This window comes from Nerophis lumbriciformis, linkage group LG29 (assembly GCF_033978685.3).
Source record: "Nerophis lumbriciformis linkage group LG29, RoL_Nlum_v2.1, whole genome shotgun sequence".
In the NCBI taxonomy this organism is placed as follows: domain Eukaryota; kingdom Metazoa; phylum Chordata; class Actinopteri; order Syngnathiformes; family Syngnathidae; genus Nerophis; species Nerophis lumbriciformis.
Genome location: NC_084576.2, coordinates 14,636,778 through 14,663,216, shown reverse-complemented (window position 1 = coordinate 14,663,216; position 26,439 = coordinate 14,636,778). Strand labels below are relative to the sequence as shown.

Here is a 26,439-nt window from a genome sequence, read left to right as displayed (position 1 = left end):
CTTTCGTGTAATTTGCAAGTACTATATTAGACCATAGTACTATAGATATACTATAGTACTACAGACTATAGTAGACTGTGCATGCAATTGCAATTCCAAGACGTTAGATGGCAGTAGACTATAGTGTGTTGCCTTAGCCAGGAAGTACCGTATTTTTCGGACTATAAGTCGCAGTTTTTTTCATAGTTTGGCCGGGGGTGCGACTTATACTCAGGAGCGACTTATGTGTGAAATTATTAACACATTACCGTAAAATATCAAATAATATTATTTAGCTCATTCACGTAAGAGACTAGACGTATAAGATTTCATGGGATTTAGCGATTAGGAGTGACAGATTGTTTGGTAAACGTATAGCATGTTCTATATGTTATAGTTATTTGAATGACTCTTACCATAATATGTTACGTTAACCTACCAGGCACGTTCTCAGTTGGTTATTTATGCCTCATATAACGTACACTTATTCAGCCTGTTGTTCACTATTTTTTATTTATTTTAAATTGCCTTTCAAATGTCCATTCTTGGTGTTGGCTTTTATCAAATACATTTTCCCCCAAAAATGCGACTTATACTCCAGTGCAAATTATATGTTTTTTTCCTTTTTTATTATGCATTTTCGGCCGGTGCGACTTATACTCCGGAGCGACTTATACTCCGGAGCGACTTATACTCCGAAAAATACAGTAGTCTTTTCCATTAAGTTGAATGTGCCAGTATTTTCTTTTGTTGAGCCCTGCAAAGTGTTTCAACGGTAAATATTGTCATGTCTGTGTAATCATGTTTTGTTTTGTTTAGTTATTGGACTCTTTAGTTTCTGGCTTTTCACTCCCTTGTCTTGTTTCCATGGTTACCCATTAGTTTCACCTGTTCCACGTTTGGACTCATTGTGCACTCTTGTTTGTCACCATAGCAACCCATTAGTTTTCACCTGCCCTCACGACTCACGCACCTGTCTTTAATCATGTCACTATTATTTAAACCCATGGTTGCCAGGAAGTCTCTCTGGCGAAATCCCGCATTCTTACCCCTGTCACACTCTGTCTACCTCTGCGCACTTCATGCCATGTCCAAGTAAGTTTTTTCTATTAATGCCACAGTTAGTGTTTTTGTTTAATTGTTCACAGTTTTTTTGCCCACGTGCAAGTCTTTTTGTTTCGTAAGTCAAGTTTGTACATCCGCCTTGAGCGCGCTTTTTGTTCCTTTGAGTGTTATTATTAAATATGTATTTACCTTCATGCCATGACCAGTCCAGCTTTACTTGCATCTCGGGAAAACAAACACACCATAGTCCTCGTCTTGACAAATATTGTACATACTACACACCAGCTCTTTGAGTGTAACGTGCATCTTAGTTGTTGTTTTGATGACCAACTTTAGAAATCACAATGATAACTCGCTAATAATGTCTATGGCAAATTCAATGTAGCTTCTGGGTTAGCGCATTTTAAAAATTGGATAATTCTTGTACTTTTGAATGCCTTCTTCTCGCATTGTTGGCATAGGACATTGTAACGGGCTACTAGACTGCTGGTTTCCCGGCTAAGTGCTTGAACCGGTGCCAAGTCTACAACCTAATGGGACCTCATGTGCAACAAAGGTATTGGACTCTTGCACCGTGTGATTTTACATGAATCGGTACCCAATAGTACCGACAAACTTCGGTTGGTATCAATAAAAATACTGAATTCGGCACCCATCCGTGGAAGTAGTTTTCATGGTCGGACCAGGAAGAGGGCGCGTTTGAAGCACGAGCACCCTCCAGGCAGCCACTTATAAGTGACATCCGTTTTTCTACGTCTAACTAGATCCGTATATCCAATGTAAGCCAGACAGTTTCAAATTCAACACTAAAAACAATATTGAGCATGTTGTGAGGCTTGTGACAAATCTCCCTCAAAATCTGGGAATTTGTTGAGCTTACGTAGGATCTAGTTATAAACCCCGTTTCCATATAAGTTGGGAAATTGTGTTAGATGTAAATATAAACGGAATACAATGATTTGCAAATCATTTTCAACCCATATTCAGTTGAATATGCTACAAAGACTACATATTTGATGTTCAAACTGATAACCTTTTTTTTTGTTGCAAATAATCATTAACTTTAGAATTTGATGCCAGCAACACGTGACAAAGAAGTTGGGAAAGGTGGCAATAAATACTGATAAAGTTGAGGAATGCTCATCAAACACTTATTTGGAACATCCCACAGGTGAACAGGCAAATTGGGAACAGGTGGGTGCCATGATTGGGTATAAAAGTAGATTTCATGAAATGCTCAGTCATTCACAAACAAGGATGGGGCGAGGGTCACCACTTTGTCAACAAATGTGTGAGCAAATTGTTGAACAGTTTAAGAAAAACCTTTCTCAACCAGCTATTGCAAGGAATTTAGGGATTTCACCATCTACGGTCCGTAATATCATCAAAGGGTTCAGAGAATCTGGAGAAATCACTGCACGTAAGCAGCGAAGCCCGTGACCTTCGATCCCTCAGGCTGTACTGCATCAACAGGCGACATCAGTGTGTAAAGGATATCACCACATGGGCTCAGGAACACTTCAGAAACCCACTGTCAGTAACTACAGTTGGTCGCTACATCTGTAAGTGCAAGTTAAAACTCTCCTATGCAAGGCGAAAACCGTTTATCAACAACACCCAGAAACGCCCTGAGCTCATCTAAGATGGACTGATACAAAGTAGAAAAGTGTTCTGTGGTCTGACGAGTCCACATTTCAAATGGTTTTTGGAAACTGTGGACGTCAAGTCCTCCGGACCAAAGAGGAAAAGAACCATCCGGATTGTTATAGGCGCAAAGTTGAAAAGCCAGCATCTGTGATGGTATGGGGGTGTATTAGTGCCCAAGACATGGGTAACTTACACAGCTGTGAAGGCGCCATTAGTGCTGAAAGGTACATACAGGTTTTGGAGCAACATATGTTGCCATCCAAGCAACGTTACCATGGACGCCCCTGCTTATTTCAGCAAGACGATGCCAAGCCACGTGTTACATCAACGTGGCTTCAGAGTAAAAGAGTGCGGGTACTAGACTGGCCTGCCTGTAGTCCAGACCTGTCTCCCATTGAAAATGTGTGGCGCATTATGAAGCCTAAAATACCACAACGGAGACCCCCGGACTGTTGAACAACTTAAGCTGTACATCAAGCAAGAATGGGAAAGAATTCCACCTGAGAAGTTTAAAAAATGAGTCTCCTCGGTTCCCAAAAGTTTACTGTTGTTAAAAGGAAAGGCCATGTAACACAGTGGTGAACATGCCCTTTCCCAACTACTTTGGCACGTGTTGCAGCCATGAAATTCTAAGTTAATTATTATTTACAGAAAAAAATAACGTTTATGAGTTTGATCATCAAATATCTTGTCTTTGTAGTGCATTCAATTGCATATGGGTTGAAAAGGACTTGCAAATCATTGTATTCCGTTTATATTTACATCTAACACAATTTCCCTACTCATATGGAAACGGGGTTTGTACATTCTTATTACATTCTCTTCCTTTGGATTAAGTGGGAATTTTGCATTGGATGTCACCTTTTGTACCGTCTCTGTTTTCTTCATGATTACTTGCCGGGGACTCGGCCATCTGTCTTGTGTGGGGTTGTTCTGCTTCTTGCAGTGCAATGACCTAAACCCTGCGCCCACGCGGCAACGCTGCGATGCACAGCAGCGAGTATCCCTTTAAATTCCATCACGTGGCTTAACATTGCACGGCGGCTGCGACCTGCGCCGCCTCCATGTTTCATGAGTCCACTACAGCGCAGCTTATCGCCCTCGCTTTTTTCTGGAACCCTGCCTGCCCATGCATCCCAGTCTGTGTTCACTGCATGTGAAGCACTATATATATATATATATATATATATATATATATATATATATATATATATATACACACATACCGTATATATGTCTCACTGTGGTTGAGTGATGCAATCTGACAGATGTACATTTGTGCATCATGTCCCACGTGCACAGTGTGTAGCGGGGGCACGGATATCCTTACAGATGCTAGTCCAGATGCACTCATAGCTCAACTCCTGTATTTAAATCCTCTAATGTACTCTAATGTATTCTGAGGCCGTGCTCGTGTTTCGTACCGTCGTTTTTTGTTGTTGTTGTGTTTTTCCAGTTACTGTCCACATTTATAAAATACGAGGCACCACCAACACGTCCGCGTTCCGCGAGCGCAACATTGTATATTTACACCGGTGATGAAAGGAAACTTCAAGGGTAGACTCTTGAACGGGTTGTTGAACCTGCCTGAGCGCCGGCCTTCTGTCTGTGGAAATCTTAGAGCGTGAGTATTGAGCGGGAAGAAGCCCAAAGGCAACTGATTCATGTTGCACGTTTTCCACAAACTCAAAAGTGGTTTGTGTCAGTGAGAACGGCCATCATAATTCTGTCAAAATCTTTACAGATGAGCAAGTTTAATGCTCTCTTCTATCCTGCAAAAAGGACTTTTTTCATGATGTTATAACAGTTGTATGTTCCCAGGGACTGTTTACGACCACCAAACATCCTCTCCCTCGCTTGGTTGCTCCATTTTTGAAAGACGAGAAAGGGTCGCTTTTGGTAGTTCCGGGTTTCTTAAAGGGGAACATTATCACCAGACCTATGTAAGCGTCAATATATACCTTGATGTTGCAGAAAAAAGACCTTTTTTTTTTTTAACCGATTTCCGAACTCTAAATGGGTGAATTTTGGCGAATTAAACGCCTTTCTATTATTGACGTCACATCGGGAAGCAATCCGCCATTTTCTCAAACACCGAGTCAAATCAGCTGTTATTTTCCGTTTTTTCGACTGTTTTTCGTACCTTGGAGACATCATGCCTCGTCAGGGTGTTGTCGGAGGGTGTAACAACACGAACAGGGACGGATTCAAGTTGCACCAGTGGCCCAAAGATGCGAAAGTGGCAAGAAATTGGACGTTTATTCCGCACACTTTACCGACGAAAGCTATGCTACGACAGAGATCGGGAAGCAATCCGCCATTTTCTCACTTTCGTCGGTGTGTTGTCGGAGGGTGTAACAACACGAACAGGGACGGATTCAAGTTGCACCAGTGGCCCAAAGATGCGAAAGTGGCAAGAAATTGGACGAAATTTGTTCAAAATACGAGGCTGTGGGGAAAGCCGACGAAATGGTCAGTCGTTTGTTCCGCACACTTTACCGACGAAAGCTATGCTACGACAGAGATGGCAAGAATGTGTGGATATTCTGCGACACTCAAAGCAGATGCTGACATCAACTCCAAAACTGGACAGATCAGCTTTCAGGAAAAGAGAGCGGATGAGGGTATGTCTACAGAATATATTAATTGATGAAAACTTTATTCATTACTCGCAGTTTTACGTAAATTATTATACATAAACTGTGTTTACCAATAATTTAGCTTAAAAACATTTAAATCTCAAAGTGCATGTTGTTGCCAAATGTATTTCATATGCTGTAAACCTAGTTCATAGTTGTTAGTTTCCTTTAATGCCAAACAAACACATACCAATCGTTGGTTAGAAGGCGATCGCCGAATTCATCCTCGCTTTCTCCCGTGTTGCTGGCTGTCGTGTCGTTTTCGTCGGTTTCGCTTGCATACGGTTCAAACCGATATGGCTCAATAGCTTCAGTTTCTTCTTCAATTTCGTTTTCACTACCTGCCTCCACACTACAACCATCCGTTTCAATACATGCGTAATCTGTTGAATCGCTTAAGCCGCTGAAATCCGAGTCTGAATCCGAGCTAATGTCGCTATAGCTTGCTGTTCTATCCGCCATGTTTGTTTGTATTGGCATCACTATGTGACGTCACAGGAAAATGGACGGGTGGTTAAAATCAGGCACTTTGAAGCTTTTTTTAGGGATGTTGCGTGATGGGTAAAATTTTGAAAAAAACTTCGAAAAATAAAATAAGCCACTGGGAACTGATTTTTAATGGTTTTAATTCTTCTGAAATTGTGATAATGTTCCCCTTTAAGGTCATGACACCACTATGGACTATTACCTTACCTTGTAATGGTTTCCTTGCAGGTCTTCCCAAAAAAACTGTCAGGCAGCTACAGCTTGTTCAGAACGCTGCTGCTAGAGTTCTAACAAAGACCAAAAAATGTGAGCACATTACACCAATTCTTAAATCCTTACATTGGCTCCCTGTACATCAGAGAATTGATTTCAAAATCCTCCTAGTCACATATAAATCACTCCATGGTCTAGGGCCGAAGTATATCACTGATATGCTCCCACTATATAAGCCCTCTAGATCAGTGTTTTTCAACCTTTTTTGAGGCAAGGCACATTTTTTTCATTAAAAAAATCCGGAGGCACACCACCAGCAGAAAAGGTTAAAAAATGTAACTCCACCAGGTCGCCGTGCCTTATTTTGAGTTTGTTGGTGTCTTCCTGTGTGTAGTACTTTAGTTCTTGTCTTGCGCTGTTATTTTGGTGGCCCATCCTGTTTTGTTAGTGTTTTCCTGTAGCAGCTTCATGTCTTCCTTTGAGCGCTATTCCGCGCACCTGCTTTGTGTTAGCAAACAAGGCTATTTACGTTGTTGCTATCCTTCTTTGTGAGGACATTGTTGATTGTCATGTCATGTTCGGATGTGCTTTGTGGACGTCGTAAGTTTTCGCTGTTGTCCAACATTCTGTCTCGGTTTACTTTGTAGCCAGTTCAGTTTGACTTTAGTTTTGCATAGCCTTTTCCTTTCGTTCATTTTGGGTTTAAGCATTGCATGCCTTTTTTACCTGCACGCCGCCTCCCGCTGTGGTCTGCATATTGGGATCACAACAAACCATCATCGTCTCACCCGACACATTCCGACATTTACAAAGAAATGAACTACCTGCTGCCACCTACTGACATGGAGTATTACGTGGTTACCCTGCCGAGTTCTACACAGCACAGACACTAAGCAATGGCACATTATTGGCAGAGTATAATTATTGATTCCATCTATTCATCCATCTTCTTCCGCTTATCCGAGGTCGGGTCGCGGGGGCAGCAGCCTAAGCAGGGAAGCCCAGACTTCCCTCTCCCCACCCACTTCGTCCAGCTCTTCCCGGGGGATCCCAAGGCGTTCCCAGGCCAGCCAATAGACAGTCTTCCCAACGTGTCCTGGGTCTTCCCCGTGGCCTCCTACCAGTCGGACGTGCCCTAAACACCTCCCTAGGGAGGCATTCGGATGGCATCCTGACCAGATGCCCGAACCACCTCATCTGGCTCCTCTCCATGTGGAGGAGCAGCGGCTTTACTTTGAGTTCCTCCCGGATGACAGAGCTTCTCACCCTATCTCTAAGGGAGAGCCCCGCCACCCGGCAGAGGAAACTCATTTTGTCCGCTTGTACCCGTGATCTTGTCCTTTCGGTCATAAACCAAAGCTCATGACCATAGGTGAGGATGAGAACGTAGATCGACCGGTAAATTGAGAGCTTTGCCTTCCGGCTCAGCTCCTTCTTCACCACAACGGATCGATACAGCGTCCGCATTACTGAAGACGCCGCACCGATCTCACGATCCACTCTTCCCTCCCTTGTGAACAAGACTCCAAAGTACTTGAACTCCTCCACTTGGGGCAGGGTCTCCTCCGCAACCCGGAGATGGCACTCCACCCTTTTCTGGGCGAGAGTCATAATTATTGATTTGCAACAAATATTTTTGGGATAAATTAGGTGAAGTTGCATAATTTCCCACGGCACACTAATGTGCCGCGGCACAGTGGTTGAAAAACACTGCTCTAGATCACTAAGATCTTCTGAGACCAATCTGTTAGCGGTTCCCAGAGTAAACTCAAATTAAGGGAGAGCATCATTCAGTCACTATGCAACAAATAGCTGGAATAAACTTCCTGAAGATGTCAGACTTTCCCCAACTCTGACTATTTTTAAAACTCGACTGAAAACTTTTATGTTCACCTTAGCTTTCAGCTAAATCTTTTAACGTCCGCACTGTTTCTATTTTTATTGTCTGCATTTTAATTTTGCTTTTTATTTTCTTTCATTTCACTTTGTTGTCTGTGAAGCACTTTGAGTCGGCCTTGTGTATGAAAAGTGCTATACAAATAAAGTTGCCTTGGCTTGCCTTGCCTTACCCCATGTATTAGCCCCAAACTGTCAAAGTCAAGGCCCGCGGGCCGGATCTTGCCCGCGAATAAATTATCTATGGTCCCCCGTGATGATATTTGATTAGTATTACAACCAGCTAGGAATTTTCAAAATGGGGTCCCATGGACCCCCATCAAGTCATACAAATATCATCATCATTTCTTTTTATTCCTTTCATGAAAATGCATATATACAAGCCATTAACAGTTGACACTTTCATTGTTTATTTGTTTCTTATACATTTTTGTGATCAGAAAGGAGCAGATGGAAGAATACTATTCTTATATTTATCTTCCCCCTTTTTAACACAAATTATTTTAGATGACTTTATCACTGTTCCCTCCACCAACACCCGAACTCCAACATACTTTTAATTTTCGTTTAAGCATTTTCAAAATGACACGTTCCAATCAAAATCAAAAATCAGTTTGATATAATTCCAGTTGTCTCTTTTTGTAACTCCTTTTAAATTCAAAGATATTCTTGCAACTTTTTAAGTCTTTGGCTAGAGAATTCCATGCTTTCACACCAGCAACAGTTAAGCACATTTGCTTCAAATTTGTTCGCACTCTTGGATATTTAAAGTCATCTTCCGACGTGAACACAAATAACTTTTGTAAGTCCTTTGGAAGAACTTTATTTCTAACTTTGAACATCACTAATAGAGTATGCAATTCTACAATGTCTTTTAGTTTTAATAATCCTGACCTAATGAAGAGTGGATTTGTGTGGTCTCTATACCCTACTGTAAAAATGATACAAATTGCTCTTTTCTGTGAAAGAAATAAAGGCATTATGTTGCTGTGATATGTATTTACCCATATTTCTTCACAATAATTGAAATAAGGTAGAATAATTGAGCAATATAAAATTCTCATTGTATAATACGGGAAACTGTATTTAACCTTGTTCAAAATAAATAAACTTTTAGATAGCTTATTTTTCACATGCAATATATGAGCTTTCCATGTCAACTTTTCATCTCAGATCCCCTTCATGGCTCTAAATAGGGTCCCACTGTACATTTTTGGGGTCCCACTTTTTTGTAAGCGTTTTGAAAACAAATGACAAATGTATGCATTATCCTGTTATATCGCACATTCTATACTGTGTTTTGGAAAAAGGTTGTCATAAACGTTACTTAATTCATTAAAAAAAAATAATACAAAATAATTTTTTTATTTTAATTAAAAAAAATTTTTTTTTTAAATTTTTATGCATCTGCTCGAGCATGTCATCAGCCGATTAGTAGAAATTATATAATTCCAACCCCTTCTCACCCAATAAATAACTGAAACATATTATTAACATATTATTATTGCTACAAGGACAATTATTGAAATCAAGAAAATGAGCCGGTATTTGAAGAAGCGGTTTATAGCGGGGTCTGAGTGTATGTATCAAGAGGCAAACTCTAGGATGGACCAGGTTACGTAAAGGGCAACAGGGGTGAAAACAATAGAGTAAATGTCAAACTTAAAGGCCTACTGAAATGCGATTTTCTTATTTAAACGGGGATAGCAGGTCCATTCTATGTGTCATACTTGATCATTTTGCGATATTGCCATATTTTTGCTGAAATAATTTAGTAGAGAACATCGACGATAAAGTTCGCAACTTTTGGTCATTGATAAAAAAAAGCCTTGCCTGTACCGGAAGTAGCAGACGAGTAGCGTGACGTCACAGGTTGTGGAGCTCCTCACATCCGCACATTGTTTACAATCATGGCCACCAGCAGCGAGAGCGATTCGGACCGAGAAAGCAACGATTTCCCCATTAATTTGAGCGAGGATGAAAGATTCGTGGATGAGGGAAGTGAGAGTGAAGGACTAGAGGGCAGTGGGAGCGATTCAGATAGGGAAGATGCTGTGAGAGGCGGGTGGGACCTGATATTCAGCTGGGAATGACTAAAACAGTAAATAAACACAAGACGTATATTTACTCTATTAGCCACAACACAACCAGGCTTATATTTAATATGCCACAAATTAATCCCGCATAACAAACACCTCCCCCCTCCCGTCCATATAACCCGCCAATACAACTCAAACACCTGCACAACACACTCAATCCCACAGCCCAAAGTACCGTTCACCTCCCCAAAGTTCATACAGCACATATATTTCCCCAAAGTCCCCAAAGTTACGTACGTGACATGCACATAGCGGCACGCACGTACGGGCAAGCGATCAAATGTTTGGAAGCCGCAGCTGCATGCGTACTCACGGTACCGTGTCTGCGTATCCAACTCAAATTCCTCCTGGTAAGAGTCTCTGTTGTCCCAGTTCTCCACAGGCCAATGGTAAAGCTTGACTGTCATCTTCCGGGAATGTAAACAATGAAACACCGGCTGTGTTTGTGTTGCTGCATGCCGGCCGCAATACACCGCTTCCCACCTACAGCTTTCTTCTTTGCTGTCTCCATTGTTCATTGAACAAATTGCAAAATATTCACCAACACAGATGTCCAGAATACTGTGGAATTTTGCGATGAAAACAGACGACTTAATAGCTGGCCACCATGCTGTCCCAAAATGTCCTCTACAATCCGTGACGTCACGCGCCGACGTCATCATACCGAGACGTTTTCAGCAGGATATTTTGCGCAAAATTTAAAATTGCACTTTAGTAAGCTACTCCGGCCGTATTGGCATGTGTTGCAATGCTAAGATTTCATCATTGATGTATAAACTATCAGACTGCGTGGTCGGTAGTAGTGGGTTTCAGTAGGCCTTTAAAACTGATGTTGATATCAAATGTTGCCAGGTCAATTCATATGAGCGAGGAGACAATAGTTTCGGCTCCATCATTAAAAAATATAAAAAAGAAGGACAAGGCTAGTAAAGAATGACATTTTGACTGCAGATTTAACATGCGTTGATGATCAGTGCTTTGGGGGAAGCGGGCTTGAGGAAAAGGTAGTTAGGACTGGGGTAATAAGAAAAATAAAAATGATCAAAAGGGTGGATGATAAAATTAGGGAAGTGGAGTGCATAACTTCTACTTGGATTTGTACGAAGAGGCTTTGGTTCCTAAGACCAACGGATGGGCTGTTATCCTATAACAGTGTGCGAGTGAGCCTTGGAGTTCAACCAAAGCAACAAATATTAGCAGTTTTTGTTTTTCCTCTTCTCTCTCGGTGGGTAAAAGGATTTTAACCTTTATCTTTAGAATCAATGTAAATGTATTTAGTTATAAACATTCATTCACTTTCTTCTTTCCTTCATGGATCTAAACTTTACCGCTGCCGGGGTTTTTTTCTATATTTTTATTGTAATATTTTTTTGAATCTGTTTGTTCTATTTTTGGCCAAAGTAAGACAAATAAAACAATCTGAAGTTGTCTTTATTTTTTAGTTTTAATGCCATGATTTTCTAGTTGTCCGGATCCCCGCGTGTGCACAGATTTTCCTCCATGCGGCCCCTGAGCTAAAACGAGTTTGACACCCCAGAGCCCAACACTTTGCAGAAAAAAGCTTTGTAATTTTTTTTTATTTTTATTTTTTAAAGCGTTGTCATCTTTTCATCAGTCAGCGACTGACGCTGTAGCAGTAAGTTGGTTTTCCTTCAGCGGTATGCTAACCTAGCATTGTTTTGCTGTTAAAAAGTGAGTGTACTGTTAGCACTGTAGCTCACGTAGGTGTGCTGGTGTTGCTAACATTTGTGTCCTCAATGTTACCTTGTTGTGTGATCATGGTATCTCGTTTGCTGGACGAGTGCAGAGTTATGACCTCAAATCTGTATCGCGATATATATTGCAGCCTCCCACGATAACAATAAATATCACACTATAATATTTGGTATGCAAATGATTTAGCTGCTGACGTATGAGATAACATGTTGTGTAGTTTCCAGTTGAATTTGTTTTCTTTAAACTGTGATTCGTCTACTTGCTAATTTTCTGTTAATGGTTACTTTCTGTTGTAACATGGTTCTATGTATACTTCTGTTCAAATGTAATATCAATCAATCAATGTTTATTTATATAGCCCTAAATCACAAGTGTCTCAAAGAGCTGCACAAGCCACAACGACATCCTATTGTGAGAGTCCAGTCCATAATAATCTTCTGTTCTTTGGATACTTATTTTTGGGGTTATACTACAAATGTGGGTATTGATCCAATACCAAATACTGTAGTTACAGTGGCAGTATTGGTCATGCCAATGCTTATATTTAACATTTTCAAGATCATTTATTGATTAAAGTTTTGATCATAATTATAGGATGGCGATATAACAATATCAATTTAATATTAAAATTATTTTCCACTATTGGCTCTGATTTAAATATTTTGTTTTTTCCCGTAAAGTCCTCCTGTGTCCATGGATTTATTTCCTGAGTTTATAAACAAAAACAACCAAAAATATTGTGAGATAAACAAACATAAATAAGCATGAAATAAATATACATAAATAAATAAACATATACATATATATAAATAAACATATACATATATATAAATATATATATATACATATGTATATATATATAATTATATAACATACTTATCGCGTTAGCTTTGACAGACGTGTATATATGTGTGTACATATATATATATATATATATATGTATATGTATGTATATATATATATGTATATATATATACATATGTATATATATATATACTGTATATACTGTATATATTTGCTTATGTATGTATACATGTATATATATGTATGTATATATATGTACGTGTATATATACATATATATGTATACATTTATATACATGTATATATATATATGTATTTATATATATGTACGTGTATATATATATATATATATATATATATATATATATATATGTATACATATATATACATGTATATATAGGCATATATATGTATATATGTATAGGAGCGGCGTGGCGAAGTTGGTAGAGTGGCCGTGCCAGCAATCGGAGGGTTGCTGGTTACTGGGGTTCAATCCTCACCTTCTACCATCCTAGTCAAGTCCGTTGTGTCCTTGGGCAAGACACTTCACCCTTGCTCCTGATGGGTGCTGGTTAGCGCCTTGCATGGCAGCTCCCGCCATCAGTGTGTGAATGTGTGTGTGAATGGGTGAATGTGGAAATACTGTCAAAGTACCTTGAAGGTAGAAAAGCGCTATACAAGTATAACCCATTTATCATTTATTTATTTACGTATATATATATATATATATATATATATATATATATATATATATATATATATATATATATGCATATATATATATATATGTGCATATATATATATATATATATATATGTATATATATATGTATATATGTATATATATATGTATATATATATGCATATATATATATGTATATATATATGCACATATATATATATACATATATATGTATATATATATGCATATATATGTATATATGTACGTATCTATATATACATATATATGTATATATATGTATATATGTACGTATCTATATATATACATATCTATGTATACAGATGTATATATATTAATACATATATATATGTATATATATATATATACATATATATGTACATATATATGAATACATATATACATACATATATATGTATATATATATATATATATATATATATATATATATATATATATATATATATGAATGCATATATATATATATATATATACATATATATGTATATATATATATATATATATGAATACATATATATATATATATATATATATATATATATATATATATATATATATATATATATATATATATTGTTTGTCCGGTGTTGTGGTGAAGCCTGTTTCCCTATTTCTCGTACTCCAGTGATATAAAATGTTGTAAGAAAGGCAGTTGATTTGATACTATGATGGCGAGATTGCCAACTTAGAAGAACTGTGGCAGGACGTTAGCCGTTCGGTCGCTGGCGAGGACACTACAGTGCATTGAGGACACGTTCGTTCTCTTATTGCTGCCAAATTTGCGGGACACAGCTTGAATGTGGCATCAACATGCACTATCACGATACAAGGATAGTATTAAAAGCTCTTGTAGTCAAAATTGTTGAAATATATAATAATGTGCGACCTTTAACATGTCAATCAGGGACACTTTTTGCTTTGTGGTGACCTCATTTGCCTTTGGCAGATTTTCAATAGCGCTGTCATGTAAAAGAACGCTGGACATGAGCTGGGATTAAAAAAGTGGAGGATGGGACACTTTATTAGAGGCAGCTCGCCTCCAATAACAAATGTTGAAGCTGCATTGGAATATATACATTTTGTATTTTCTCCTTGCTTCTTGCCTGTGCGGTATTTATTGCAGATGATTGCTTATGAAATATCCGCACAGGCTGATTGAGTTATCCCCAGCTCTTTTTCATGCAAGTCATGTTTGACTTTGAGGATATTGTCTCTGTATCGTGCAGCGCTCGCAGCCATTTTCCGTCTGCGTGCTGTAATCCGTACCACAGAGAGCTTGTACAAAAATACACTTTTATTTCTACGCAGAAGACGGCATTAATACTCCACATCACTGTGGAGTGTTGGAACACTGCATTAGCATTATATGCATTTCATATACAATGCAGAGCATGTGATTCGTCAATTGAATGAAATAAATCATTCATAGTTTGTTAATGACACACATATTTTCTGAATGACTGTAACATTAAGGACTCAAGCGCTAGCAACACTAGCATAGCTCTGGGCGCTAAAGTGCTAACATTACTCACATCACGCTAGGTTAGCATGTACGCTCATGATCGAACGTCCTGCTCCCATGTTTGTAGCTGAAATATAGTTGGCAGACTTTAATTTATGATGTGTAGCGAAGCCTTTTCCACAAAGAAGCTCCATGTGAAGTGGTGTGGCGTTTGTTTATGACCTGGAACTTAGAAAGCATCCGTTTGAATCACTTTTTTTTCCTCAAACATGGCGCAAACAAGTGACATTTGGTGCTCATAACTCATATTATTGTTATTATATCAACCCTGCTTGGCACTCAGCATCAAGGGTTGGAATTGGGGGTTGAATCACCAAAAATGATTCCCGGGCGCGGCCACCGCAGCTGCTCACTGCTCCCCTCACCTCCCAGGGGGTGATCAAGGGTGATGGGTCAAATGCAGAGAATAATTTCGCCACACCTCGTGTGTGTGTGTGACAATCATTGGTACTTTAACTTTAACTTTAACAAAAAATAGCATCTTGCACAGGGAAAGCATGAAGCTACTCTAAACGTAGCTTCATGTTCCTGATTTTTTTTTTAACACCTATCCTTTTCAGACGTGCAACGGAGCTGTAGCCTATATGGCAAAAAAAACGATGCTACTTGGATAGGCTCCAGTTATGATAAGTGGTTGAAAATGAATGTATCATCAGTCAAATGTGACTTCCCCATTAAGGGTGGAGAATGGAAGTAAATGAGTTTATGCTGCCTATTAGTTAGAATGTATTTATTTTGGTGCTGCAAAATTGTATGCGCAAAAATTAAAAGAAGAAAGCGCAAAAATTAAGACTAAAGTGGGGAGGCTGTATATTTATTTGCACTTTGATTTTATTGACAGTTTATTTAAAAACATATATATATATATATATATATATAATATCATTATTTATTATTAATTTAGTTAGAATTTATTTATTTTGGTGCTGCAAAATTGTATGTAAATACAAACTGGGAAATGAAGTATTTTCCCACAATTTTATATTGTTTCAAAAATTATGATACATCAAACTAAATGATCTATCTTATAGAAGATGTTTTTATTTTTGATTATTTATTGATTTACTGTCATTAAAATAAAATGTTTACATAATGTTTTAAATTAATATTTTTTTATGGAATACGTAAAACAGTAATGAATGTATACCAAAGTTATCAATTGAAATTGCAATTCTACTTCCTGTTTGTGACCTCAACGAAAGTTTTCTGGAATTTAATTATACATTTCGGAGCCATTTTCAATTCAATCCAGACTTTTGCACACGCTTAGAAGCGGGGAAATAGTCGGTCCCAGCCCGCGTCCTCCTGTAGCCTCCAGCAAACACAATCACTCTCCACCTGCTGCCCTCCACGGGCTTGAAGACCCGAGTCACGGTCACGACGCAGCGACTGATCGCTATCTGCTTTTATTCCCATGACAGCGGCCAGTTGCTGAGCCTGGAGGATGGAACGTCCTCTGGGGGACAGGAAGTGGAGGGCACCAAGCGGGAGGGGCCCAGCGAGTATGAGATCTCCCTGGAGAATAAAAACAAACAGGTGCGTCCTTGTCTCACACTGACATTTGTGTTAGTGCAGGTACATTTTTTAAATCTGATTAATCACAAGGTTGCTGTGGATTAATTCTGATTAATCATGATTAATTGTCATTTGTTTTTTAATTAATTAATTTTAATAATTAATTTGGTTTTTTTTGCATCAGCAAAGTGAGGGAAGAAACAAGGGAACATAAAGTAAATGGGAACTTTTTTGTCCTTTTAGTAAATTCTTGCTTTATTTTTGCCGTAATTTTTGTTGTTACACTATTATTACATTTAATACACTACTGTCACTATGTTGAAAGAGAGAGTGATGCGGTCAAATTCCTAATGCGCCAACACACATGGTGAATAGCGCTGATTCTCAATATACTTGACTTTTCCTGAGAAGGCTTTTTTCAATGTAAAATTTCAATATCCAAATTTTTCACAGGTGTATACGATACACTGGCAGTTATTAATCAATACTCCAAACCAAACAGGACAAGATCAGAACATTTTTCAAAGGGGATTTTTTTTCTCTCTCACTTTTTTGGCTTAAATCTGTCAAATCAACTATAGCCCAAAAAACCCAAACGAACATGTGATGTTTTTATGTAAATATAACCCATTGAAGGCCTTTTGACCAAACGATGTCACATTTTTCAATTAGTAATTGCTAGTGGCCTAGTGGTTAGATCGGTAGGTTGTGAGTTCAAACCCCGGCCGAGTCATACCAAAGACTATACAAATGGGACCCGTTACCTCCCTGCTTGGCACTCCGCATCAAGGGTTGGAATTGGGGGTTAAATCACCAAAAATTATTCCCGGGCGCGGCCACCGCTGCTGCCCACTACTCCCCTCACCGCCCAGGGGGTGAACAAGGGGATAGGTCAAATGCAGAGGACAAATTTCACCACACCTAGTGTGTGTGTGACAATCATTGGTACTTTAACTTTAACTAATTACTTGACTAATTTAAACATGTGACATTGTCTGATCAAAATACCTTCAAAAATTGTTCAAAATATCTATAAAACCCCCCCAAAGCATTACATGTTTGATAGCTTTGTCTAGTACCAAAGTTTATTGAGAAATTTGAGCTAATTTTTTTTTCAAATATACAAATCCAATATTTTTTCACGACCTTCAAAAACTTTAGGACTTTAAACATCCTGTTTGGCTTTGAAGATAATTAAAATCGAATGTCCCCAGGGTGTTAAACCCCTTTAAATTCATGTTCATGTTTTAAAAAAGTGTCTGATTTTGTAAACATGTATCCACATGAATACCTGTTACTCCTTTTTGTTATTATTGTGTTATTTTAATATGGAAGAAAAGTCCTTCCTGCAGTGTGCATGATTCTGCCATCAGTTTGTGAATGTGATGTACGATGTAAAGCGCAGGTATAATAACAAGCACAAACACAGACCATTTGCCACTTTATGTTGGTCGACTGAAACAACTGGAAATATGTGATGTATTGTATGCTCGTGTAAAATAAACTGAAACTGACTGACTGTGCAAAATTTTCCATAGCGAAGGCTAATGTGCTGTTTAGCGTCTTCCATTTTGACTTGTTTGCTTCTGCCGCTTGTCAATACCGGATCAATTGCACATTTATGCATGCGCGGCGGTGGTAACGCTACTTGGACAAACAGCCCCGAATGTGTTGCCACAGACGTTTCGGGGATTTTGTGTCATTCTGTTCTGCAATATTGTTAATTCAGTTTCAGTTTAGTTTCTGAACCAGAAAGCACAGGGCGACCCTTATGAGACCGCCAAAAATGTGTTTCTCAGCTGTGGTCCGTATAGGCTGTAGTTGTCATACACTTTTCCACCACTTGTGGCAGTAATGACAATGTCAAACAAACAGAAAAAGTCTGGAGCTAAAGTTATAAAGAGAAGTTTCTTAAGCGCAAATACTTTGATTAAAGTTGTGAAGCTGTATTTTTATTTGCACTTTAATTTTATTGACAGTTTATTTAAGAAACATTATCATTATTTATTATTAATTTAGTTAGAATTAATACATTTTGGCACTAATTGTACAGTAGGAAGGGGATTCAAATGGCCCCATTCGTCCCGGTTTAGCAGACACATGAAACGTGACGAATTGAAGGGTTTCACTGTATATTATGAGTGTTGAATATCTTAAAATGTGTTTTGTGGCAATTCCAACTTTGACCACATAGTCGAGTGGCGCTTTCAATCATTTTCAGCAAACTGCATTGCAAAATGCTTCTCTGAACAAATAAAATTTACATTTAGAAGTTCCTTTTTGTTGCAGTGTAATTGCAAACCGAAGCCTTGATAATAATCTTTGTGATTACCAAATGGTTTCAAACGGTAAATGGGTTATACTTGTATAGCGCTTTTCTACCTTGAAGGTACTCAAAACTAGTTCCACATTACCCCCTTTCACACGCTGATGGCGGGGCCCCATCAGGAGCAAGATGGGGATTGAACCAGAACCCTCAGGTTGCTGGCATGACCGCTCTACCAACCAAGCCACGCCGTCATTTGACAAGGTTGTAAACTGTAAGTAGATTAGATATAATTATTGAATATGAATAAAATTAAGAGTAAAATTACTAATTTAGTGTTAATATTTGAGTGGACCCCAGGGCCCCCCTGTAGCCAAGGTCAAAAAAGTTAAGAACCCCTGTGCTAATCGCATTTAAATGCTTACGCAAATGATTAATTATGATAAAATAATTTGCATTAACAAGTTAATTTTGACAGCCCGAGTTTTTGTCTATTTGTTTTTGACCCATGGCAGCGGCGGGACAGGCGGTAACGATCGCTACTCATCTTCTTTAGCATGAGGAGCTGCCAGCGTTACATTGCGTTCCGTGTGACACACACACACACACACACACACACACACACACACACACACACACACACACACACACACAGAGAAAAAACCCAACAAAAAAAACACTAAAAACACTCAGATCTATTTCTGTCTCTCAATGAGAACAGCAGTGGTTCTACATCCATAGCGACAGGAGCATAAAAGATGCTGGGTTGCTATGGTAACAGCTAATAACGGCTTCTGGCGGCTGGAGGGGTCTTGTAGCAAAGAGCGTTTCACTTTGTGTGCAGGTGCGCGTGGTCTTGCATGACTGCAACAATGTTGTGAGAAGTTTATAGTCATCGCTCTGTTTCCCAACTCTCTCCTCATTCCAGATAGAAGAGCTGGAGCAGAAGTACGGAGGCCACCTCATCGCCAGACGAGCCGCCCGTCGCATCCAGACAGCTTTCCGGCAGTACCAGCTCAGCAAAAACTTCCAAAAGATCCGCAACTCCCTCTCGGAGAGCAAGTTGCCCCGCCGGATCTCCCTGCGGCACCCTAGCCCTTCAGGGCGAAACCGGAATACCGCCCAGAGACACAGTTACTCTCTTCATCCGGGAGGGGGACAGATACCGCTACGCTCCAAAACGCCGCCGCCGCCACCGTGTCGCTCCACATCCCTGCCTCCTTCTCCTGCATCCGCGGCAGCAGCAGCAGCAGCTTCTGCTCCAAGCTCAGGACCAGCACCCGCTCAAAGTCCCGGACCCTCACTTTCACAGCTGGAAGACTGCTTCTCTGAACAAGTAAGATGAACTTCCAAAGCATCTATTTTTTGTTTATTGTTGTGTTTGTTGGTGTAAAAAACTGCATCTCGTCGTACTTTTAGTGCTGTTTCTAACATATTCTCACGGGGAATATTTGTAGTACGGAAATAAAACTAAGAATGTCCGATAAATGCTTTAAAATGTGATATCGGAAATGATCTGTATCGGTTTCAAAATTATCGGTATCGGTTTCAAAAAGTAAAATTTATGACTTTTTAAAACACCGCTGTGTACACGGACGTAGGGAGAAGTACAGAGTGTCAATAAACCTTAAAGGCCTTTGCGTGCCGGCCCAGTCACATAATATCTACGACTATACACACACACAAGTGAATGCAAACATACTTGGTCAACAGCCATACAGGTCACATTGAGGGTGGCCGTATAAACAACTTTAACACTGTTACAAATATGCGCCACACTGTGAACCCACACCAAACAACAATGACAAACACATTTTGGGAGAACATCCGCACCGTAACACAACATAAACACAACTCAACAAATACCCAGAACCCCTTGCAGCACTAACTCTTCCGGGACGCTACAATATACACCCCCCGCTACGCTACCCCCCCTACAAAAACCCCGCCCCCCCAACCCCGCCCACCTCAACCTCCTCATGCTCTCTCAGGGAGAGCATGTCCCAAATTCCAAGCTGCTGTTTTGAGGCATGTTAAAAAAAAAAATGCACTTTTTGATTTCATTAATAAATACGGCAGTGCCATGTTAGCATTTTTTTTCCATAACTTGAGTTGATTTATTTTGGAAAACCTTGTTACATTTTTTAATGCATCCAGCGGGGCATCACAACAAAATTAGGCATAATAATGTGTTAATTTCACGACTGTATATATCGGTATCGGTTGATATTGGTATCGGTAATTAAGAGTTGGACAATATCGGAATATCGGATATCGGCAAAAAAGCCATTATCGGACATCTCTAAATAAAACTATAACAAATATATCATTAGGCATACCGTCTTAGTTCAGGGGTGCCCAGGGGTCATCTCAATTGACCAAGTCGAGGAGATCTACCTCATTCATGTGTATAATTTATATTTATTTATTTATGAAAGAGACGATTTTTTTAACAAGTTATGATACAAGCATGTTTAACACACTTTGTTTCATGAGGACAAGAATATAAGTTGGTGTATTACCTGATTTTGATGACTTGTATGGATTGGAATCAGACAGTAGTGCTGATAACGTCCACATTTTTAAATGGAGGAGAAAAAAAGTCCTCCTTTCTGTCCAATACCACATGTAAGTGGTTTGTTTTGGGCTTCTTATTTGTCCAGCTTCCATACTCGTTTTTATACATTGGCGGCAAACTACGTAGCTTGCTAGCTTGTGCACGCTAGTTTTCTGAGACTCTTATTTTGTTAGCGCAGGCAGGATGAAGCAGGGCTTTTATTGTGAAGACAGGAACTGTGCAATCGGTCTTTAGAGTTTTGACAGTAGTTACGGCGCCAGAGTCTGTTGGAATAAAAAGTGTTTCTTGCCCTCCTCTCGGTCATTTTTTCCTAATAATGATCTGGTAGCAGCCAGCATCATTTCACAAGATCCTTGGATGCCGCGAATGTCAATCAAGTGTCGAAAGTGACGTCATACTGAAGATTTATGATCGCTAATTTTTAGGTCTATTTTTTTAATGCCTGGCTGGCGGTCGACTGACACACCCTCACGATTGACGTAATGGGCACCCCTGATATAGATGAATATTAGCAGTGCTAAAATAAAAGATTCCCACATCTAATTTGGGATTTTTACTTATTTCAATTTTAAATCGAGAGGAGTTAGATGAGGTAGTTCGGGCATCTGGTCAGAAGGCCCCGCGGGCGCCTCCCTCGGTGGAGAGACTTTGTCTACCAGCTGGCCTGGGAACGCTTCGGGATCGCCCGGGAAGAGCTGGACGAAGTAGCTGGGAAAAGGGAAATCTGGGCTTCTCTGCTTAGTCTGCTGCCCCCGCGACCTGACTTCGGATAAGCGGAAGAAGATGAATGGATGGATGAACCGATTCATTATTTTCTGGAAGCAATTAAGAAAAAATTATACATTAAATATTTACTGATATACACTGAGCGTGTAACTTCAGCAGCCAAAAGTAACTTTTGTAATCTATAACCTTTTTTGAAAATGATTTATTATAATTTAGAATCCCAAAAAAAAATATTCGCGGGAATAATTTTTGAATTCGATAATCGATTTTGAATGGAATCGTCAACCAAGGAATCGCAATCGAATTGTGAGTTGTTGTAAGATCCCCATCATAATGGATATAAGTATGAAAAAAAATAAAAATAAAATCGACTCATGATAATATTACACAGTAGCCCAGGGGTCCCCAAACTACGGCCCGCGGGCCGGATCCGGCCCCCCAGCATCCAAAATCCGGCACACAGGAAGTCCCAAGTAAAAAAAAAAGTGTATTTATTTATTTTTTTAAATTATTTGTTATTATTATTATTATTTATTTTTTTATCTTTCCTTTCTAATCCATTTTCTACCGCTTGTTACTCTCAGCGTCTCCTAGCCGCTCAGGCAAATCATATTGTCTAAAAATGTATTTTCCCATCGATAACGTGACAATGTTAAATGTTGATGAACATCAATGTTAATTGATGTTAAATGACAAAACGGATTAACTCGCTGGAATATAAAGACAATGTATATATATATATATATATATATATATATATATATATATATATATATATATATATATATATATATATATATATATATATATACACAGCCCAGCCCCCGGCCAAATTTTTTTAACCCAATGCGGCCCCCGAGTCAAAAAGTTTGGGGACCCCTGCAGTAGCCTATGCATTTCATTGTTATATTTTTTCACGTACAAATTGAGTAACTTGCTTTGAAAACATAAGTCAAGGTGACAAATAGATAAATAGTTACATTTATTTTTAACATTAAAAAAATGTTTGGAACATTAATACATATTTTTATGCAGCTTTTCCTCATTAGGGTTGTGGGTAAGTTGGAGCCTATCCCAGCTAATTTGAGGCAAGAGGCGGAGTACGCCCTAGCCATGCATGTATCACCATGATGACCAATATTAAAATATTGTAGCGTAGTAGGCCAAAGTATTCATTAAAAAAACGGCAGCGGTTTTATTCAAAAAGTATATTTAATATTTTGGCCACTGTAACATTACACACAGTTTGATCAGTACCACTGTGTTTGAATATAGGAAAATAAAAAACTGTAATTTAATCAAGTGATTCTTTTCACAAGTGCAACGCATACCACAGTTTGAGAATCACTAGACTGGTCGCCAGTCAATCCCAGTGCACATATGGACAAACAACTATTCACACTCACATTCATACCGATTGACAATTTAGAGGTTCCAATAAACCTAACATGCATATATTTTGGAATCTGTGGGGGATCTGGAGTACCCGGAGAAAACCCACACACGTACTCACAGGGAGGACATGCAAACTCCACACAGGAGTTGATATTTGAACCCAGATTGCCTTACTGTGTGGCCTACATCCTAACCACTAGAGAGTTCTGTGGCCCTTTTTGGAACATTTGATGATAAAATCATTTTTGCATGATAACATAGTATTAAAGTTTAAAATATATTTAACTGCATGTAGTACATGCACTTTTCTGTCAAAATTAACCAAACAAAATACATTTAGTAAGAAGGATTAAGTGTTTTATTGACGCACACTATTTCCAGGCTTTGGCAGACCACATAAAATGACGTGGCGGGCTCGATCTGGGCCCCGGGCCCTTAGTTTGACACCTGTGCTCAAATGAATAAATTGCACATGTGTGATATGCTTCTTCTTTGGCTAGATTTTTGCATATTTTATAATTTTTATATATATTTATATTTAGATATATTTCATATCAATGCATTTTATTGCTGATCACAAATGTCGATCCCCTCAGGCTGACACTGTATTTATTTTTAGTCCCCCTAGCAGCTAATTGTGTGTCTCAAAAGACAGAGTGGAGCCGCTCCCCTAAGCTATAAAAAATCACCTCAGTTACGGCAAATAAATGGTATTTCCTACTATCTTAAGCATCATTATCGCTGCAGGACAAGGCTGAGCATATTAGACATTTAATATTGTTTGATATTGTTAAACTGTCAATAAAGCTCACTATAAATAAATTGGTATCGGCTGATCTCACTTATGCACCATAAGGCACCATGAAACACTAATCGGAACATTCCTAATATTTACATATTATATATAAATAGGGGTCTGTATTACTAATTCATTATTTTTAGCCAATTGCTTAGATGCTGGCGAGTGACGAGCATGAAAATGACCAGAAAAGCTTGCCAACAATTGGTTCATTTTTACATATTATCTATATAATGGAGTACTGTATAGTATTATTTTATGTTTGTTTTATTATGCAGTGGTTGTCATCATTAAACACGTGTCAACACGTTGAAACATCGCTTTTGCGGTTCATAAAAAAGCATTTACTTTACATTATTACACAATGGTACCTTGGTTTTCGTCAGTATAATTTGTTCCGAAAGTCCTGACAAAAACAAATACATTTTTCCCACAAGAATTAATGCAAATCCAACTATACAGTTTTAGACAACCAAAAATATCAACACAAAATGTATTTTATAGAGAATACTGTATATATAGTTTTACACACAGAAAACACATTTAACTGAGGCATGAAATATATAAATTAATATTTTATATCACTTTTACTTTTATTTTTGGTGAAAATGGAGGAGGAGGAGGGCAGGGCAGAGCCACTTGGACGCCACTTTCATACTTTGCGACTAGTTCTTTCTCAAACTCAATAGTGTTTTTTAACTTTTTTATCCAAGTGCTGGCACTCGCAACTTTGTGTGGCCCCTTTGTGTGGCCCCTTTATGTGGCCTCTTTGGTGGCTTTTTTTCGCAGACGTAGAGACTTTTTATGGAATGATACAGGGCCGCGCTGTTTGATAACCGAGGCAATCAACGAAAAATTAGGATTAGTGGGGCGTACAACAACCAATGTACCGCTCTGTATACATTACATCAAGGGTGTCCAAACTTTTTGACATGGGGGCCGCATTGGGCTAAAAATATTTGGTCGAGGGCCAAAATCTGAAGGAACTATACCGTATTTTTCGGAGTATGAGTCGCATCGGAGTATAAGTCGCATCTGCCAAAAATGCATAATAAAGAAGGAAAAAAACATATAAAAGTCGCAGTGGAAACCGGCCAAACTATGAAAAAAACTGCGACTTATAGTCCGAAAAATACGGTATATATAATGATAATAATTAATACAATTGGATATTAAGAGTATGTGAAAGTTTGACTCCTCCCTTGTTTACGTACGTCCGTGACGACCTCCTTAAACTTTTGTAATCAAGCAGAAATATCAAACAGCTCAATTGCACCAAACATGGATAAGTGTGGAGATAGTGTTTTGCATTTCTCCCATCATGCTTTCTAATGGATTTAAATGGGTGTTCATAACATCCATAATGTTCAGTGAGCAGGTTCTGGTTTGTGAGACCATGTGTGTTGACGTTTTGTGTTGGTTAATTTTCTTTTTTTGCCGCACGACAAGGGAAGGTTGTTTACATTGGGTCATATAAGTAAATGCTGCACACAGTTCAATTTAGAGCATAATTAAAGGTCACTGACTAGAAGTACTTATTTTGTCCACTTAATGATGACAAAACGGCTGTATCAAAGGCAGCCTTTTTAAATTGCGGGCAAGGTTGCTTATGCCATTTCGAGGGCCATATTGAAGACATCGGCGGGCCACAGTCTGGACACCCCTGCATTACATGTTACATTTTACAATTTTAGATGTTTCACCGTAAACCGAACAAGGAACGTTTCTGCAATTCTTTGGGAACCTTCATGTATGTAACAATGTGGCCTGTGCCTTTCTCATTTTTCGCTGAGAAACATGGCAAAAGTTATCTTTCTTTCACCTCCCTTTGCACTGATTTGCCTTCCAATGTGACATTCATCGCAAAAAAGGCCTGAGAAGCATTTTCGGTAGAAGTGCTAATTGCTCGGTAGCTGTCACTATTCATGGTCTTACAAAAGGACAGGTCATTAGCGAGAGAATATTTAGAATTACAAGGCCATTTTAGTTACAATGCACCCTCATGTACCGTCTAAGACTGCAAGATAACCTTTAAGGGCGTCATCCTAAACATTGTTACCCTTAAGGAGGGATATTCAACTCAAGTGTTTGGGAGGCCACTCTAGTGTTTTTGCTGCAAAAAAAGGTTTTGGAAATTAACTTGTAGATATTAGGACCCCCGCCCACCCTATTAGGAGGAGAGAGTCCTTGTTTAGTTGTAAGGCTGTCTAAAATAATGAGCGGTGGGAATTGAACAACAATTTATTCTACAAAAAGTAGGTACAACAGTAGTAATACCAGCGCTGGAAAGTCGGAAGTAAAATGGTTGCCCGTCTCTCATGATTTGTCCAACCGCCTTGACAGTTATCGAAACTGAAAGTTAACTTGACACGTGT

General features: G+C 38.8%; 1 protein-coding gene across 2 annotated transcripts in view; it reads left to right on the top strand.

The window, feature by feature from the left end:
* iqsec3b (IQ motif and Sec7 domain ArfGEF 3b) overlaps positions 1-26,439 on the top strand; it is a 157,923-nt gene that overhangs the window by 30,513 nt on the left and 100,971 nt on the right. For both annotated transcript variants that reach the window (XM_061925013.2, XM_061925014.2), the window contains exons 3-4: positions 16,207-16,321; positions 19,495-19,902. In XM_061925013.2, coding sequence (XP_061780997.2) covers positions 16,207-16,321; positions 19,495-19,902 — 523 coding nt within the window. The remainder of the gene's footprint in view (positions 1-16,206; positions 16,322-19,494; positions 19,903-26,439) is intronic.